The sequence below is a fragment of the Cryptomeria japonica genome, chromosome 6 (genome assembly GCF_030272615.1).
Source record: "Cryptomeria japonica chromosome 6, Sugi_1.0, whole genome shotgun sequence".
NCBI classification, from domain to species: Eukaryota; Viridiplantae; Streptophyta; class Pinopsida; order Cupressales; family Cupressaceae; genus Cryptomeria; species Cryptomeria japonica.
The window spans coordinates 180775698-180796370 of NC_081410.1; the positions used below are offsets into that span (position 1 = coordinate 180775698).

Below are 20673 nucleotides of genomic sequence, written 5' to 3' on the forward strand. Positions count from 1 at the left end.
CCTCATGGTTATCCATTGGATAAAGCTTTTACCCTAAGGATAAACTCTTGTGCAAAGGTTTAAGGATAACCATGGTCAAAGCAATAAATGCTTGATGAGACCCTTGGGTTAGATGGAGGTTGAGTTTATGGAAATTCTTTAACCATGTAAGAGGGTTTGAGTTAACCATTAATGGTTATGAAGACTTAGTAGATAACTTTGTAAGAGTCCTTCCAAATTTGGGGGCATTCAGATAAAGGCTTTAATGCATTTTGAAGACTTTGCTCCAAATTTGAGAAGTGACCTCCTCAAATTTAGGGGAAAGGGATAATGGATGGGTTTTGGGTTAATTGATTAGGATTAGATGGATTCTAGAAGAATTAGGAATAGGATTTAGGATGCAAGTGGGAGGTGTAGGATTTTGCAAGTGGGTGAGGGAAAATAGGTTTTATTAAAATAAATTGCTTTATTTCAATTTGGTTGCAATTAAATAAATTAGATTTATTTAATTTAGGATAACTATTTTAATTAAATTTGAATTTAATTAAAAAGTGGATAGGGGCTTTAATTGAATAAAATGGATTTATCCTATTAAATGGTATAGTGAATTTAATTGAGTAATTTACTTAATTAAATAGAGGAATGCGGATAATTTAATTAAATTGGATTTAATTAAACATAGAAATGAACATAAAATATTCATTTAGGAATATGGTCATTTTTATACGTCTACAGTTGTAAATGTAACCCCAACCCCCAAACTTGATTCTACATAGCGAAAAATAAAATGTTTTAATTATAAGATAAGTGATGATCTGAGATATTGTATTTCAAATCTCAAGACACATTACATTTAGTACCTAGATCAATTTTTGAATAATTACATATTATAAAGTTAAGCATCCATATCCTCTTATTTACTTTCTTAATAAAGCGTACATTAATTATTCTATATTTCAAAACTCAACTAAATTTAATAACTCAATCTAAATTGATATTTCAATATTCAACTATATTTAATTATCAATCTAAATTAATATCATACTTACATATATTATTAAATCAATCTAAACTATCTAAATTATTTTACAGTTATTTTATTTTAAAATTAAAGACAAAAGAAATATAATCTACTATTAATTTAAAAAATAACATTTGTACAAGAGTGATAAGAAAATATTGAAAGACCTTTATGTTATTGAATAAAGAATACTGGAAATTAACGACTTGAATGAAACAAAGAACAAAAGATTTTCAAAAATAGATAGTCAAAGCAAATTACACTTCCCAATCCTTCTTCTTTCAAAGTCGAGATCTCCATATAATCGATCAAAAATTCTTTGCATTAACATTAAAGCCTGTCCTCCTTCCCCTTCATTCATTGTCACCTTAAACCCCTTCTTTATGTTGAAGCCCGATATTCTAATGCACTCTATTCTTGTTCCAATCTTCTGTTCACCTACAAATGTCAAGCATATAAATTTATCTCTGATGTAAGTAGGATCATGATTATATCTTCCAAGGAAAGCATATATAGTGATTGCGTTTGATGAGCTTCTCTCATCCAATTTCTCAATCTCAATAACTGTTTGGGTGCCCATCACCTCAGAAAACAAATTTACATCCAATCTGGACGATGATGTATCCAATGACACCCCTGTTAAAATAGTATAGTCTGATGGAAGCCTCTGAAACATTTAAAATTTCAACATAAAACATTAAATAATTAATACAAATATCAGAAAAGTAAAGCACAATTTTGAAGTAGTAATGTTTCTTTTTCCCTATCCAAAACACAATGAAAAATCACCTATTTCACTTTTCACAACAATATAAATAAACAGGCTTTCCCCTCAAAATCAATTGTTTGCGTTGAGAAAAACAGTATTACCCTCAGTCCAGAGAAGAAATTCCGTACCCAAGCATATCCACTGCGATCAATTATCAGGCTTTTCAAACCTTGCAACCCTTCAAAACCTTCCACACTCTGCAGCCAATAACATTTTGAAATAGTGATTCGCTCAAGAAGATGTAGATGTGCAAGTGTGGGCAACGAGTTGAAGCCACATTCCTCTGCTCTAAATACTTGAAGCCCTGTTAGAGAAGATAACCCTGGTACTGTTATCCATTTGTGACAATTCTTTAATGTAAGATATTGAAGCCCTGTTACAGAAGATAACCCTAATATTGTTTCCAATTTGGGACAATGCTGCACTATAAGAGACTGAAGCCCTATTGCAGAAGACAACTCTATTATTGTTTCCAATTTGGGGCAATCCTACAGTCTAAGAAACTGAAGCCCTATTAGAGAAGATAACCCTGATATTGTTTCCAATTCACCACAGTGGCTCACGTCAAGAGTATTCAGTCTGTCTAGCTGCTTTAAGTCCATTTCAATTAGATCCCACATATTGTCAACTTTCAATGATCGAAGTCTAGGACAAATCTCTCCACTAATTAGCAGCTTAGATATATTACTAAATCTACGAAAATCTATGTTTTCAAGGCTAGTCATGCGGCTGCTTGTAGAGTCTGTAACTTTGCTCAGATTCAAATTCTTACTGAAGAAGATGCCACCCTTACCCCGCAACCATAATGATCTAAGATTACTAAGTTGTTTAAGCGATTCTAGGAGGGATGTTATATCAGTCTTCTCTAAGGACCACCTTATTCCTAAGTCTTGCAAATGACTGAACATTCCTATTAAATCTGGAAGCTTTTGCAGCCCGGCAGAGTAGTAAATCTCCAGCATTCTCAACTCGAAACTGGCCTGACATTCACAATTTCACCCAAAAACCGAATTAGTTCTCAAGATTAAACAATCTTCACCGAAGTTCAGACAAAGTTTTCTGAAATGACTGCTGTTGCCGTGAAAGGAGAATTAATTTGCAGGAAAGAAGAGCGAAATACCTGGGTATTGATCTGCAATTGCTGCTGAAAAGTGCTCCACAGTTCTTCCATGCGGTAAACAGATAAACATTGCAATTTTCGTAGAGGAATCCATGAAGGAATTTCTTTTAAGCTGGAACTTTCATTTAGAATTTCAAGCCACAGGAGGTCAGTCTCAGCAGAATCATTTGAATTCATTATAAAAAAAGTAATTGTGCTTTTGAGGGACGAATCCTTGAATGAATGGAAACACCTGCCCTTTGTTTCTGCTAGGATTTGCTTAAGTCCTTTTGCTTCCTACATACAAGGATCAGGGTTAAATGTACGGTTTCATAAATTGAAATGTTTTTCCAAAAACTTTCTAAAATTTTAACTTCAAAAATTTAAAGCAGCATACCATAGATGTAAGAATGTGTGGTCTCCACAGCCGAGGAGGCCCCAACTCATCTGCCATTTGTCTTCCCAGATCGCGGAGGTGATCATGCATTCGAAACATAGCCCACAAGCCCGAACCCACTTCAATTAGACACTTATCTTGCAGGATTTGAACTGCATGTTCAGCGCTCCAACCGGATGCATTCCAGATTGATATAGCTATACTTTTCAAATCTGCTTCGCTTTTCTTATTGAATAAACAAGCAATATCTATAAATATCTGCTTCTCCTCTTGATCCAAACCATCAAAGCTGATTTTAAGTCTTTGTATTATATCCTTAGGCGGGATTTTCTTAACTTTTTCCAATTGTAGCTCCCAATAATACTCATCCCTACCATAAAGATGGGCGCCCAAAACTTTGAGGGAGAGGGGTAAACCTCCACAGAATTCCACGAAACTTTCAACCAATTTCTCATATGCAATGGGTGGATCCCCTTCAAGGAAAGCATGACTACAGAAGAGATCTTTAGCCTGATTCCTGTTCAATCCCTTCATCTTATAACAGATATCTGCACCTTTTAACATACTTTGGTCACGGGTTGTAATAATTACCAGTCTATTCAAGCTGAGCATACCTTGAGGTAACAGGGCATCTAACTGGTCTTGATGATCAATATCATCTAAGACTATAAGAAAATGCAAATGCCTTGCTCTTCCCAGACGATCCTTCAGCTCTCCAATTCCATGGTGCACGCTGCTAAAATTTAGATCTGCAATATTTAAAAGATCTTTTAAGAGCTGGCTTTGCGTGCAGTGCAATTCACCTCTGGCATGCGATTCTCTCACATCAGAGAGAAAGCATGATGCATGGTAGCTCGAACGCTTTCTGTTAAACAGTTCTTTTGCCAGGGTAGTCTTGCCAGACCCCCCAAGTCCATAGATCCCTAACAATTCTCTCGTGACCTTTCTTTGCCTCTTTGTCTGTGAACAACTCATTTCAAAATCCTGGACAAGTTCAGCAAGTCCAACCGGATATTTCGCAACATCTAATGGTATCCTATTTTTCCTTTCTTGCACCACTTGTAGCACACGAGACACAATGTTTTCACACAAATTGCTGAAATCCAAAACCAAAAATTCTTTACAAAGTCATCCGACTAAGGTAAAACGAATGTCAAGAACTGGAGAAAAAAGGGAAAACATGACGAATCAGAATCGATTCAAAACAAATGACAGTAATCTTACTCTTGATGTGAGGAATGGCTAAGTTCATAACCAGATATGTCTGCAGCAGATTCGAGGGCCTTTTTCCATTCATCCAACTTATCAAGATTCCTACCTTTCCTTTGACGATCAGAGAATGCTGCAGCATACTGTGACTTCTCGTTTTCGATGTGGCGTAGCTCCCATGGCTGGACATCGTAGAACACAGGAATAAACAGGGTGTCAGGTGGTTGTTGTAGCATAAGAACAAGCTCATCGAAACACCAAGAGGAGTCTGCATATCCTTTGGAAAAAATGGCAATTTGCACAAGAGATGAGCAAATGGCATTGCGAATGGCAAAAGGAATAGAATCTCCCCCTTGTATCTCTTCACGGTCTAAAAATGCCCTGCATCCTCTTTCCTGAAGAAGGTGATAGAGTTGTTTAGCAAGGGTTTCCTTGACATCAGGGCCTCGGTGGCTGATGAATGCATCATATAATATAGGAGATCCAAACGATGAGGAGGAGGAAGCCATGAATGCAAAACTGGAACTGCAAAATGTATGAAACTGTCTGAAGGAGAGTAGAGTAGATTTGATGGAAGGATATTTGTAAACATCTTTCGGTGCAAAGAATATCGTGGGGCCAACTTATAAAGGAAAGATGTAATGGGCACTTAAAAAAGTGAGACGGGCATCGCGATAGCATCTCAAACGAATAGCGAAAGCATTTTTTCTTGCAATAGATTATTTCCACGAGGGAAGTGGAATAATTACATTTAGAAAAAAAGAAAGATGTCCTCTCCAACTTTATTTTCACGCCCTTATAATTGAATCGTCTCAAAAGCAAAACTAAAACCCTTTACATTCACGGCAGCATCTTGGCATTTAAAAAGAAAAGATATCATCTCAAAAGCAAAAGTAAAACCATGTTTTCACTCGAAACTTCGCACGATAATTGTAATAGTGAATTTTAAATATTTTTATCTAATTTTTTTCTTTATTTTAAGAAGTGTATAAATATATATATAGTAAGGAGAGCGTTTTGATACATTTATATTGTAAATGACATAATCTAATTTACAAAGTCAAGTTTTCATTTTATGTTATCTATCTATCTATCTAGCTTATTGTACATCTTTTTAACATAATCTTTTCAATAATTATTAATTTCATTATCTTTTTGACCTTACAATCATATTGCTATTAGCATTTATTTATGTGTACACATTGGCTCACCATTGATTTTATATATCCTCCTACTTATTTTAAATTTTATATAGCTAGAACACAAATAATTTAAAACTTATATTCATGACTAATATTATTCAAATAAAAAATGTCTTATAATGAGTTGAGGGCATTGCAACTTGAGATGGATTTGAATACATCAGTACTTTATTCCTTTCATTCTATTGAGGACTTTATGAATAAATTCAAGTCAATTAGATCTTTGTTACAGGGTTGTGGAAAGGATAAAACTGATAAAGAATATATATTCGTTATTTTGTCTAAGCTTTGAGGGTCCTTTTAGGTCTTCACTTCTACATTTTAATCCATCATGGATGTTGTGTGTATTGCCTACACTTTTACTTCCTTTGAGGTATTTTGTGAGTACTTGAAAAGGGAATGAGATTTGTTGACTCGGTGTGATTCTATTCCATCTAAGGGGAAACAAAAGAAGAAACGGAAGCCGAAGACACAATCTTCACTAAGTAGTGAGAGTTCCTTGTAGTCCCCTCAAAGGTCAAGTCATAGATTGCCATCCACTCCACCACCTACTAATTCTTTTAAGTGTGGTGAATCATCCTCCAAGACAAAGAAGAAGAAGTCAAGTGAGGCTTGCATTTTTTGTGGCAAGGAGGAACACTCAATCTCCAAGTGTTGGAACAAACTAGAGGTTTTAGAGGAGGTCATGCAATAGCATCATATTTCAGCCTCTAATTCTTCTTCCTCACAAATAAGCAAAGGTCATGCTCTTTCTGCAAAGCCTTATTTTCAATAGCTACTTGGATACTTGATTCTGGTGCTTGTCACCATATGACACGTTCTTAGGTCCTTATTGTCTCTCTTTTAAATTGTGGCACTTCATAGATTATAGTGGGGAATTCTACTCAACTTGTATTTATGTGTTTTTAGATGTGATAGGTATTGATGAGTGGGATAGGGTTATGGAAGAGGAGTATTCTTCACTAATGAAGAATCATACTTGGGATCTTGTTTCTCTTCCTAAGGGACAAAATTTGGTGTGGTGCAAGTGGATATATCATACCAAATATGTTGCAAATGGTTCCATTGATACTTGTATAAGGACCATCTTGTTGCTAAGGGGTTTTCACAAGTTGAAGGAATTGATTATTCAGAGACATTTTCTTATATTGCCAAGATGAATATTATTAACCTTGAACTTTCAATTGTAGCTTCATAGGGATGGTCAATGTATCAAATGGATGTAAAAAATGCCTTCTTACAATGTGATCTTCATGAAGAGAACTATATGGAGTATCTAGATGGCTTTGTGCAGGACTCTTCACTTGTTTTTAGGCTTCTTCATTCGTTGTATGGTCTCAAGAAGGCCCTTTAAGCTTGGTATAAGAATATGGACACATTTCTGGTATCTAATGTTTCCATTATGATTCCACAATTTACACTCAATGATAGGATGACGATCTTTTGATATTGGTTCTATACACAAATGATTTAATTCTTACAATTAGCTCTCCTTATATGATTTAGAGTGTTTAATGAGAAATGATGGAGCAGTTTGACATGATATATCTTGGTCTTCTATATTAAATTTCCTTGGTTTTTAGGTTATTAAGTCTTTAGATGGGATTTCTATTTCTTAGTAGAAGTATGCTTTTGACATGCTTTACATAGCTAGCATGCTTGATTGCAAGCCCACCCCATATCATTCCAGTCAAGCGTTGTTTTTGTCTTCTAGTTGTTGTTCTCCTTCACTTGATACTACATTAAATAGATGATTGATTGATAGTATTTTGTACTTGACACACACTCATCTTGATCTTTTCTTTGTGATTGGTCTAGTCTCTTGTTTCTCTCATAATCCACATGAGAGTCACTAAAAGGTTGCCAAATGTATCTTGAGGTACAATCAGGGCACATCTCATTTTAGCATCCATTATTTATTAGTAGACTCTTGGGTTGTTAGATTTGTTGACTTATATTGGACTGATGATGTTAATGATCGAAAGTCTACTTTTGGATTTTATTTTGTCTTGGTTATGGCCCTATTGCATGGTCTTACAAGAAGAAATCTTCTATTGCATTATCATCTACTGATGATGAGTATCAAGTAGCTATTTTTGCTAGTTAGGAGGCTCTATGGTTTTGTCAATTTTTTATAGAGTTTGGTTTTCTTCTTGATGGTCTCACTATTCTTTTGTGTGACAACAAAGTGATCTATTCACGTTTCTCACAACACAGTGGAACATTAGTGAACCAAGCATATTGACATCCACATGCACTTCACTCGACAGTTGATTTAGGATGATCTTCTTACCTTGGATTACATACCTATAGAGGAGCAAGTTGCAAACATCTTCACTAAAACTTTGACATCCCCACATTAACTTTAATTGTGGTCAATTCTTGGGGTAAACAAATTCATCCTTGGGGGTCATTATGAGACCTTAATTCCTTCATCATTTCATTTTTTTTCACGCATTGTAACTCTTTTTTAGAGAGGGGATTTTCCCCACGTGGTTTTTCTCCTTTTTTTAAGCTTATGAGAGACTTTCTTTTTTGAGTTGGGTAACTCATTTGGCCTTTAGATGCTAGGATTCATTCTTGCATTTCATGAATGTAGAGGTTTATTACTTCTCCATAAGTGTAATTATCTTCTTTATACTTTTCTAGATTTCCTAATATTAGATTAGGGATTCTCTTGCTTTCTATAAAGCAAGTCATTATGAATTATATTATTAATTCTCTATCTTTTTTCTTTTAAGGAATATAGCATATCGTTTTGTTTGCTCTCATTTGTGGAAGGTGTTCTTTTGTTGTTTGATCATGTATGTGCTTGTGTTGCAAAAATAAAAAAATAAGAAAACTACTTGAGAGAAAACAACATAGTTAAAATGAACAAAAATGTATGATTCAAGATCTTTCTTGCATTATTGCTAGAAATCATGAAAACTAGATGATAATATTGGTAGGAATTTAGGTGCACCAACCTCTCATTCATCATGTTCACATATATTATTTATTTACTATTTTTTTCCATGGTGTTAGTGGGACATCACACTCTAAGGTGTCACTAGCATCCTTATGTTGGAATCTTGTGAAATTTGTAGAAGTTGAAATATAATCTAATGTCTTTAGAATAGTGTATGATATGAAAATTGCATAGGATAGATCTATGTCACATACAAGAGCATTATTATAAGGAGTTAAAAAGTGGAAAATGAATCTTTCCATTAATTATTATGTGTACAAATCATCTATGACATTGAAAGAGGTGTCTTTGATAATACATGTAATGAGTTATTTATCCTTTCTAAACATGGGGAGTCAATGTTTCATACTATAGTGGGTTGTTTTAAATTTTATCTAGTGAAGTTAGATGTTTTAGTTCATAAGAAAGGTCTTGAAGCTTCTGTAAATAAATGAATAATAGTTTACTTTGAATGATAACGTGTATTATGAGTGAATAAGCATTTACACTATAATGAACAATTTCTCATTAAAAGAAGGGAGAAGTGTGTTAGTTATAGTGGGAATAGAGGACATGGTAAGTATATGAAAGGCTTGAATAACGGAAATGGAATCCAAACAAATAAATGAAGGTAGGGATGTCATGAAAGTAATAGAAATATAATGATTTTTAAAATTTTATATAGAAAAGGGGAAATGGTCAACATCAAATGTATAAAAGGTAAGAGATGTGTTTTGTGTTTCCTTGATTTCATCTACCAAAATAATATTATGATCAAGAGAAGATGAAAGATTTGTATTAAAATAAAGGATGATAACAAACTCAACACAAAAATCTTTGATTTTTTATTTTTAGGTGCAATAATGATTAATACATCAAGAATTTGTCTAAGAAAATAGACAATATAGAAGGGTATGTGTGGGATCATGGTGTGCCAAAATAGGCGCTTAAGTGGCAATGAAATTTCAGAAAATCAGAGTTATGCAACTTGACATGAAAATTTGAATAAGTTGTGAACATTATTTTTAAAATATGTAAGAAGAGAATATATAGAAAATTGAATGTAGTTTCTAAGCTACTAGTTGTTTTTTGGAAAACAAAAATCCTATTTGATGAAAATTTCAAATTTCAATACAGTGGTACTAAAATTTCAGGGAAAAAGAAAGAAGTACACGTATGTCTGACCACCCTAATCACAATCAAATCATAATATTTTTTTATAATATTTATAATATAAGTATTAGACTCATGTCCAGATGTGATAAAAAAATTTATAAAGTAAATAATTATTTATGAATTTTTTACTACAGCTTTTCAAAAATTCAGAAACTCCTACGTCTGACCACCATAACTTGGTCAAAACCTTATGAAATTTTTTTTTTTTTAAATTTTTTTGATAGTAGACGAAGCAAAGGATGTGATGCATGTTTCAGATTCAAAAAATGTTATACTGTTTGAAAGCTATGAGTGTTTTTCAATCAGTATATCTATCAGGAATATTGTCAGAATTCAATTAGAAAATAAATAATAATTATTTATTAAATTCGAAATAAAACAAGCCTTATATTGTTGGAAAGCTGGGAACGTCCTTAAAAAACCCTTTTCATTTTATCAATTTTGGCTTCAAAAAAGTCATCAGCCACCAGTGTAAAGTCTGGAAAATCAAGGAATACTGAAAAACACGTTTTTTCAGTTGACTTTCCAGGCTTGTCACTTCCAAGCCAAATACCAAAGCATTCCCAAGCCGAAATTTGAAATTTAAAAATTTGACAGCAAAAATTGGATATCCGATTTTAATCAGTAAATTCTCTAACTAGATTTATTTATTAATATATTAATTTATAAATAAATTAGTATATGATATTAGGGAGAGGGAGAGGGAGAGGGGGAAGTGGGGGGGGAGAGAGAGAGAGAGAGAGAGAGAGGAGAGAGAGAGAGAGAGAGAGAGAGAGAGAGAGAGAGAGAGAGAGAGAGAGAGAGAGAGAGAGAGAGAGAGAGAGAGAGAGGAGGGGGGGGGGGGGGAGGGGAGGGATAGAGAGAGCTTAGGGGGGAGAGAGAGAGAGAGAGGAGAGAGAGAGAGAGAGAGAGAGAGAGAGAGAGAGAGAGAGAGAGAGAGAGGGAGAGAGAGAGAGAGAGAGAGAGAGAGAGAGAGAGAGAGAGAGAGAGAGAGATGGGGAGGGGGAAGGGAGAGAGAGATGGGGAGGGGGAAGGGAGAGAGAGATAGAGAGAGATTAGGGGAGAGAGAGATAAATGGAGAGATTAGGGGAGAGGGATAGAGAGAGATTAGGGGAGAGAGAGAGAGAGAGAGAGAAGGAGAGGGAGAGAGAGATTAGGGGGGAGAGAGAGAGATTATGGGAGAGGGGGGAGAGAGAGATATTAAGACATCATAGGACCCAAAGTAACCCAACATGGTGTCATAACGGGTTGTATGGCATCCTAAGGGGTCATAAGGGTTCATGGAACACCATATGACCCCTAAGGACAACATACGACCCCTTATGACACCATATGGTGTCATTAGGGGTCATATGGTGTCCATAGGCATCATATGGTGTCCTAGGACACCATATGACCCCTTAAGACACCAAATTGTGTGTTATGGGTCATATGTTGTCCTAAGGGGTCATAAGACACCATATGACCCAAAGCGACCCAATATGGTGGCATTAGGGGTTTAATGGTGTCCTAAGGGGTCATATGATGTCTTAGAGGGGTCATATGACACAATATGATCCACTAGGACACAATATGACCCATAACGACCAAATATGGTGTCTTAAGGGGTCATATGGTGTCCTAAGGGGTCATAGGACACCATATGACCACTTAGGACACCATATGACCCAAAGCGACCCAATATGGTGTCATAACGGGTCGTATGGTGTCCCAACACACCATATGATCCCTATGGACACCATAGGAACCCTTAAGACACCAAATCATGTCATTAGGGGTCATATGGTGTCCCATGAACCCTTATGACCTCTTAGGACACCATATGACCCCTAATGACATGATATTGGGTCGCTTTGGGTCATATTGTGTCCTAAGGAGTCATATTGTGTCCTAAGGGGTCCTATGGTGTCCCAAGACACCATATGACCCCTATGGACACCATATGACCCCTAACGACACCATAGGACCCCTTAAGACACCAAATCATGTCGTTAGGGGTCATATTGTGTCTTACGACCCCTTAGGACACAATTTGACCCCTAACGACACAATTTGGTGTCTTAAGGGGTCCTATGGTGTCCCAAGACACCATATGGCCCCTATGGACACCATATGACCCCTAACGACACCATAGGACCCCTTAAGACACAAAATCATGTCGTTAGGGGTCATATGGTGTCTTAAGGGGTCGTAGGACACAATATGACCCCTAACGACATGATTTGGTGTCTTAAGGGTTCCTATGGTGTCGTTAGGGGTCATATGGTGTCCATAGGGGTCATATGGTGTCTTGGGACACCATAGTACCCCTTAGGACACAATATGACCCAAAGCGACCCAATATGGTGTCATTAGGGGTCATATGGTGTCCTAATAGGTCATAAGGGTTTATGGGACACCATATGTCCCCTTAGGACACCATATGACCCCTAACTACATGATTTGGTGTCTTAAGGGGTCCTATGGTGTCCATAGGGGTCATATGGTGCCTTGGGACACCATACAACCCGTTATGACACCATATTGGGTTGCTTTGGGTCATATGGTGTCCTACGACCCCTTAGGACACCATATGACCCCTTAAGACACCATATTTTGGTCGTTATGGGTCATATTGTCTCCTAGTGGGTCATATTGTGTCATATGACCCCTTTAAGACATCATATGACCCCTTCGGACACCATTAAACCCCTAATGACACCATATTGGGTCGATTTGGGTCATATGGTGTCTTACGACCCCTTAGGACATCATATGACCCATAACACACAATTTGGTGTCTTAAGGGGTCATATGGTGTCCTAGGACACCATATGATGCCTATGGATACCATATGACCCCTAACGACACCATAGGACCCCTTAAGACACCAAATCATGTCGTTAGGGGTCATATGGTGTCCTAAGGGGTCATAGGCCACAATATGACCCCTTAGGACACAATATGACCCAAAGCAACCCAATATGGTGTCATTAGGTGTCATATGGTGTCCTAAGAGGTCATAAGGGTCCATGGGACACCATATGACCCCTAACGACATGATTTGGTGTCTTAAGGGGTCCTATGGTGTCCCAAGACACCATATGACCCCTAACGACACCATAGGACCCCTTAAGACACCAAATCATGTCGTTAGGGGTCATTAGGTGTCCTAAGGGGTCATATGGTGTCCCATGAACCCTTATGACCTCTTAGGACACCATATGACCTCTTAATGACACCATATTGGGTTGTTTTGGGTCATATTGTGTCCTAAGGGGTCATATTGTGTCCTACGACCCCTTAGGACACCATATGACCCCTAACGACATGATCTGGTGTCTTAAGGGGTCATATGGTGTCCTAAGGGGTCATATGGTGTCCTATGGTGTCCTAAGGGGTCATATGGTGTCCCATGGTGTCCTAAGGGGTCATATGGTGTCATTAGGGGTCATATGGTGTCCATAGGGGTCATATGATGTCTTGGGACACCATAGGACCCCTTAAGACACCAAATTGTGTCGTTAGGGGTCATATGGTGTCCTAAGGGGTCGTAGGACACAATATGACCCCTTAGGACACAATATGACCCAAAGCGAGCCAATATGGTGTCATTCAGGGGTCATATGGTGTCTTAAGGGGTCATATGGTGTCCTAAGGGGTCATATGGTGTCTTATGGTGTCCTAAGGGGTCATATGGTGTCCCATGGTGTCCTAAGGGGTCATATGGTGTCATTAGGGGTCATATGGTGTCCATAGGGGTCATATGGTGTCTTGGGACACCATAGGACCCCTTAAGACACCAAATTGTGTCGTTAGGGGTCATATGGTGTCCTAAGGGGTTGTAGGACACAATATGATCCCTTAGGACACAATATGACCCAAAGCAACCCAATATGGTGTCATTAGGGGTCATATGGTGTCCCAAAACATCATATGACCCCTAACGACACCATAGGACCCCTTAAGACACCAAATCGTGTCATTAGGGGTCATATGGTGTCCTAAGGGGTCATATGGTGTCCCATGAACCCTTGTGACCTCTTAGGACACCATATAACCCCTAATGACACCATATTGGGTTGCTTTGGGTCATATTGTGTCCTAAGGGGTCATATGGTGTCATAAGGGGTCGTATGTTGTCCTTAGGGGTCATATGGTATCCTAAGAGGTCATAAGGGTTCATGGGACACCATATGACCCTCTCTCTCTCTCTCTCTCTCTCTCTCTCTCTCTCTCTCTCTCTCTCTCTCTCTAAAATATGACTAATAAGATCTGATATCCGATTTAATCGGATATCAGATTTCTGCCATGTGGCAGTTTACTAAATAAATGGTGGCAACGGGAAAATTTTTGGGGACCACAAATTTTTTTACTAAAATCGGACATCCGATTTTAGTACAAAAACTAAGAAAAAAAGAGTTTGTGGGCCATTTTGTAGATTCCAATGGCCCACAATCTGCATATTCTATTTTCTGTCGAGGATCACGGGTTTTCAAACAGCTAGAGACAAATTTGTGCTTTTGGGAGATTCTTAAAGTGAAAACTTACATTGTCAATCACGAAGGAGCATATGTGTGGATGGAAATGGGGAGTAGTAGTCATCGGAAGTCTAAACGCAAAAGAAAACTTTCAAATGACCAAATTGAAGTGTATAGAGAAAGAGATAGAGAATGTCATAGGAGGAGAAGACAAGGTATGTTAAATATTGCTAATGTTACTTCAACTAAAGAGGAAATTTAATTTGAAAATGTGCAACAAGTTATTGAAAATGAAAATGTAGATTTTGAAAGTGAAAATATTGAAAATTTTGAAAATGTTGAAAGTGATAATGAAAATGCTCAACATGTGGAAAATTTTGACATAGGAGGTGAAAATGTGGAAAGCTTTAACATTGAAGGTGGAATTGCTGAACTAAGTGAACCATATGTAACACCTAATTACTTTAGAAATGAAGACCCTCTCATGGATGAAAGACAAATTCCAAATCCAAGACCTTCAAGAACCCCGAAATGGTTATTTGAAATCGATGAGAACATTATTACTAATCTTGAAGGCAAGAGGTCAACAAGAACCGTTCGGTTGTGGGCTACACAACTTTTCAACCAAAATTTTAGCAATAAGACATTGACCGAGCAATGCCAACTCTTTTTTCAATTGCTAAAGATGATAAAGATGAGACCATTTCTAAACAAATTGAAGATTTGTATGAACAAGAAGATGGAGAGAAATTTTATTATTGCAAAAAATCTATTTGACGCTCTCAATTCTATTGGAAAGAATACCAAAGAAAGAGATAAGAGAGCCGCTCGAAGAGTGATTACAACCTCCTTAGTAAGCCATCAATTGAGGAAGGCTCGTCAAATGAGACAAACGTGTGTTGATTTTAACATAAATCGTAAAACTTTGGATAGACCACTTGCACGAAGACAAAGACTTGACGATCCACTTCAACAAGATACATGGGCATTTGGTGGGAGGCTTCCACATGTTGATAGAAAGTTGACTGACAATGTGAAGGAAGAGATTGAACAATTTTGGCACTCTAATTCTAGAGTGCCACCCAATGTAAAGGACGTTTTGAAATTAAGAATCGGCAATCGAGACCGCACACCACATCGTAAACATTTCTTGGAATCAAGCCAAACAATGTTATACAAAAAATTTTGTGAATTACACCCAACTTTGCAAATATCACAAAGGGCCTTTGAATCTTTGAAACCATTTTATTGTGTTCCTCTTAAGATTCGCAATACTTGTTGTTGCAAGTACCATGTGGAGTTTTCAATGTACCATGAACTTTTATGTCATATTTGTTCTATGATGCATACTAATGAGATGTTGCAGGCATGTGGTGCAATGCTATTTCCAAGATCATCAAGAGACTTGCAAGATCTATTTTTATGCCCTAGATATGATGGCTGCTATTTCTATAGAAATGATTGTTTGAATGAGAAGTGCTTAGAATGCAGTGGGTTGTCAAACTTTGTTTCATGTTTTCATGAGGGCAGCGAACACGAGTTTGGAAATAATTATGTTGAGAGAAAAAGATACGAGACAGTGAAATATACTTTGAAGAGTGGAGGTGAAGGTTCTAGATGCGAAATAGTCTCAAGAGAAGTGAGTATTGCTGATTTTATTTTGGATTTTAAGGAAAATCTTTTCTACAAGTATGCAAGGCACACCCATAGGTCTCAGTGGTTGGATCAATAGTTCAGGATGTGTGAGAACTCTTTCCCGATTGGCACTATTGTATCGGTGGTTGATTTTGCAGAGAACTATACATTGCAACCACAGAATGAGGTACAGTCTCAGTACTAAAATTCAGTCCATATTGCTACTTTTGTTCACATTACATATAGACATGCTCTTGATAGTACAGAAGAGGGCAGGAAGATAATCAGGGAGTATCATTTTTATATGAGTGATGATAGATCACACTCCTCCGAGTATGTGCAACATTCTTTCAAGAATTTTATTGAGTTCTTACATGAGAAAGATGTTGCAATTGACCGACATATAATATGGTCAGATAACTGTACGGGTCAATTCAAGAATGCACGCATGTTTTATTGGTTGAGTAGAATGCATGTAGAGAGGCGTATACCTCATATTTGGTGTTTTTTTGAGGCAGGGCATGGGAAGGGAGAGCATGATGGAGCAGGTGCGTGTTTGAAGAGAGCTTTAGTTAAGGATAAATTGAGGATTTCAGGTGCAAATTTCTCTGATGCACGTTCTATTGTTGATTGGTGTAGTTCAACATTGTCACATGGAGTTACTCTTGATTTAGCAGTGAGCAGATTCTTTTGGTTGGTTGAGGAGGGAATAGTGGGAGATAGATTGGATTGTCAAACAATTAAAGATTCTTCAAAGATGCATTCATTTATCAGCTCAGATGCAAGTACATGGACCATTTGGACATGAGTGTTGGCTTGTTTTTGTCAGAGTTGTGTTTGGTGTGATTGGGATCAGTGCGAGTCAAGTGAGTGGGTTGATACGTGGGTTCCCCACTATATAACTCTTTATCTCAAACAATATCCTTGTCAAACGATGACATGAAAAGTTCACTTGAGTATGATCGTCTATCAGATCTTGTACAACCAAGACATGTTTTTGCAGTTGTTGCATTGCAAGGGAATGAAGAGAGATCAGAATATTACCTAATTTATAAATATTTAATTAAAATATAACATGAACTGTGAAAATACAAATCTTACCACTACATCATCAATGTATGATGACAGTGCCTCCTCACCTCTAGCATGTGAGGACTTCCCAGGGTATCCTCCAGTTTGTGTAATAACATTTGGTGCATCATGCATCTCATGCACCTCATAATCTGCACTATCCACAAGAGGATCAATGGGCTATCCAACTGGACCCAAGCATACGTGCCCACACATGACACAACTATGGGGCACACATATGTGTGGAGCCGAGGATGATGTGTCAACGCCACCGGATGCACCGCTACCATCAAGAGTAGGCTGAGCTACTGACGCGGCCTGAGAAACCAAAAGGCTACTCAAAGAGTGAATAGCCAATATGGTCTGTGAAGTCGCCTCACAAATGATATCAGGATGTTACACTGCAGGTGGGGGATCAACAGGAGGAGGGGGGACATATGGGCCCTAGACTACTCTGACTTCCCTAGGTCTATTTTGGGGCATACCTAAACCTACATCCTGGAAAGGTTGGATGTCAAAGTAGTTCACATGTTTGTGTAAAACAAACTCAGCATACAATTTTTTTATGAAATAGAAGGGGATATCAAGATTTTTGTTGGGTGGTTTGTCGAAAACCATCCACCAATGATCCGAAAAGTTTTTCACAATCCCATCATTTGTGCACCATTTAATAGAAAGTTTTATTTTTTTGGGATCTATGGGCTGACCAGTACGGGGATTGACAAACAATGAGGCGATTTCGGCTTTGGATATCTCGAGATCCTTGATATCCTTATACGACAAGCCATCTACATATTTTTCCCTGATAAAATCTCACCACAAAAGGGCGGCATTGTGCTCCTCAGTCATGGTTTCCATACTTTTTATGATCGACGTGAGAGGATCAAACATTGGGTTTAGACGAGGGATCCTACGATATACTTCTGCAATCCCCCTCAATTCATTCAAATTTTGTGCAATCAAATACTGAATTGAGGGGGGGTTTGGCAAATGAGGGTTTGGTTGTTGCAGTTGTGGTTGGTCAGTGTTTTCATTGTTATCCCCCATTTTTAACCTAATTGAATGTAAACAATTAAATTTAGTTAACAAATTTAAACAATTAGGTATTTGATTTAAAAAACCTAGTTTTCATGAAAAAAACCATATTTTCAATGAAAAATCAAATAAACATTAACAAAAAATACAAAAAATGAATGAAAATGATTCAAAACGATAAAATTCTTACCTCTAAATCTATTTTTTAGCAATTTTTTGTCAAAACACTGGATATCGAGTGCACTGGATATCGGATTTTGATGAAATCGCATGACCCGTGAGTTAAAAATGACTCACGAGCTGTCACTATCGAAATATAAAAGTCTCAGAAAATCGGATATCCGATAAAATCAGATATCTGATTTTTATACTTAAATTGTTTTCTAATAACATATATAATATAATAATATATTATATAATATAATAATATATTATATAATATAATAATATATTATATAATATATTATTATATTATATAATACATATTGTATTATATTATATATATTATAATATATAATATAATATTATATATAATATAATATAATATAATATTGTATTATATAATATATTATTATATTATATATTATATATAATGTAATAATATATTATATAATATAATAATATATTATATATTAGATAATATGTAACATATAATATATTTTTTAAATTAAAATTACAAATAAAAATCAGATATCCGATTTGCATAGGTAATTACCAGGCCAAGGTGTACTAACACCCAGGCCAAGCAAAAAGTCAACACGGATTTTCACGTTTTTAGGTGAGTGAAGAAGGCTATTTTTTTCACATCGCCACTTTTTGGCCCCCCTTAATCTTGCACTAACCCAAAAGAGATGAGGGGCCATGATTAGGATGCTTTTTGAATTCGATAGTTAGGATGGCTATAATTTTGGACTGTAAGAGTGGGTAAAATACACCTAGGAGGATTAAAAAAGGTGTATAGTTTCAAGATTTAACAAATAGAAAGAAGGTTAGATAGGTGGAGAAACATCACTAGGTGGATCCATGGGTGAAAGTGTATTAAAGGTTTTTTCATATTTTTGGTGAGTGTGATATAGGAGGATTTGGTTGAATTGAATGTTATAAAGAACTAAGTTACAAAGATAAAAGTATTGTTGAAAAGGAAAAGCCTCTTAGATATGCCACAAAAACTCTTCTTAGAAAAGAGATACAATAAGGTTATTAGTAATTTGGAAACTACATTGGATGTGAAAGGAAAATAATTTAGAGTTATAAACCTTATCACTTTCATGAATATCTTGTTTGAATCACATTAAGTGCATTAGGGAGATGTTGGGTTCCCTACTATGCTAAAATGAGAGATGCATAACATTGCTATAGGAGGGCACAAAACCAATAGGTAAGGTATAGGATCAATTGGAATTTATGTCTATCAAGTTGATAGAATATAATTTAGCTAAGATAAAATTATAATAGGTATAGGATAGGAAAATGATAGATAATTATCCCATATGTTGCAAGGGTTCATTATGACAATTATATTCATTAAAAGAATTATTATCTATAGACACAAGAGGGAAGTGAAACAATACCAATGGAAAATGGATAATATAGAAATATAGATATAGGAGTAATCATACAATAAAGTAATCATCTAAATTTGAAGAAAGTATTTATATTTTGTAATATAGCTAGAGTATAAGGTTGGTGAAGAGGATGAAAAAGTAACATGTGGGTTGGAAAGAGGTAGTGAGTGACATCTCATGGGTTGGGTGAGAGGTATAATCTAGAGAAACAATTGGGATGGGCCTTTTTGTTAATAAAATTGGATATAGGAGGATGTAACTTACAAGAAGTACATGGCAATTTCTCTAGGAAATTAAATAGAATAGAAGGGGTAGGATGTAAATAATTTGAGGACATATAATGGTAATGGTACAAATATAGAAGAGAATTTAAATCAAATGTAAGAGAGGGAATATTGGATAAAGAATTAAAGAAGTGTGATCAATATCTACTATAAGAGGAAGTTAAACCAATGCGATGTTAAGTGATCAATGATGATAGCATGCTCAATATTATCTACAAGGTGGAATTCATCTTTCAGAGAAAAAGAAAAAGGGGAAGAATAGGAGGAGGTTTCATTTTTCCATGAGAAAGAATCAATACAAAAGTGAAACCCATTATCACTTTAAGTAGAGTTGCCAAAAGGAATAAAATAAAGATTGTCACTAGAACTTTGAGTGCTTAGTGGTGAAGGAATATAATTAGTTGTAATAATAGGATTCTCGAGGGTAGTGATTGAAGAGGATTTGAATTCAACACTCTTTAAAAGATCCATGGGTATTGAACATGTAGCAAGAGGAGGTTCAAAAAACAAAGACATGACGCGGATAGTAGAAGGATTTACAATGGAATGAGAAGTGTAAGAAAATATTATATAATTGGTACATCATAATTTTTTTTATAATATTTTTTTGTCATGATGAGTGATGAAGATAAATGTTATAATTCCTTCTAACATAGATGGGTAGACATGAATATGATCAATAAAGAAGGAAAGGTTAGATAAGCAATCAAGATCTTATACTTAGAACATGGAGGTGTATCTATATCATAGATAAAATAAATAATCAAAGAGTACCCAATAATAATCAATTAGGTGTGAAATAAATTACAGTCCATGATAATGAA

The 20673-nt window shown here is 36.1% G+C and overlaps 1 protein-coding gene across 3 annotated transcripts; it reads right to left on the reverse strand.

Moving 5' to 3' along the window:
- Positions 1–1145: 1145 nt before the first annotated feature.
- Positions 1146–5092, reverse strand: LOC131856069 (disease resistance protein Roq1-like). Of its 3 annotated transcripts, none has more exons than XR_009358171.1 (5): positions 4490–5092; positions 3266–4361; positions 2890–3165; positions 1898–2749; positions 1146–1667 (listed from the first exon to the last, which is right to left on the reverse strand). XR_009358171.1 is itself a non-coding variant. In XM_059207286.1 (4 exons), the coding sequence occupies exons 1-4, from the start codon at positions 4981–4983 to the stop codon at positions 2258–2260; spliced, it is 2358 nt and encodes a 785-aa protein (XP_059063269.1). In that variant the 5' UTR covers positions 4984–5092; the 3' UTR covers positions 1146–2257. The 3 variants fall into 3 exon arrangements, 1 of the variants encoding a protein (XP_059063269.1); XR_009358170.1 differs by having other exon boundaries at positions 1871–2749; XM_059207286.1 differs by having other exon boundaries at positions 1146–2749.
- Between the last annotated feature and the right edge of the window lie 15581 nt (positions 5093–20673).

Bases quoted from the DNA above. Each gene is read 5' to 3' on its own strand.
- LOC131856069 (XM_059207286.1), bottom strand. From the start codon at position 4,983: ATGGCTTCCTCCTCCTCATCGTTTGGATCTCCTATATTATATGATGCA. The intron at 4,362-4,489 runs GTAAGATTACTG...TTTGGATTTCAG, and splicing joins AGCCATTCCTCACATCAAGA to CAATTTGTGTGAAAACATTG. The intron at 3,166-3,265 runs GTATGCTGCTTT...CCTTGTATGTAG, and splicing joins CACACATTCTTACATCTATG to GAAGCAAAAGGACTTAAGCA.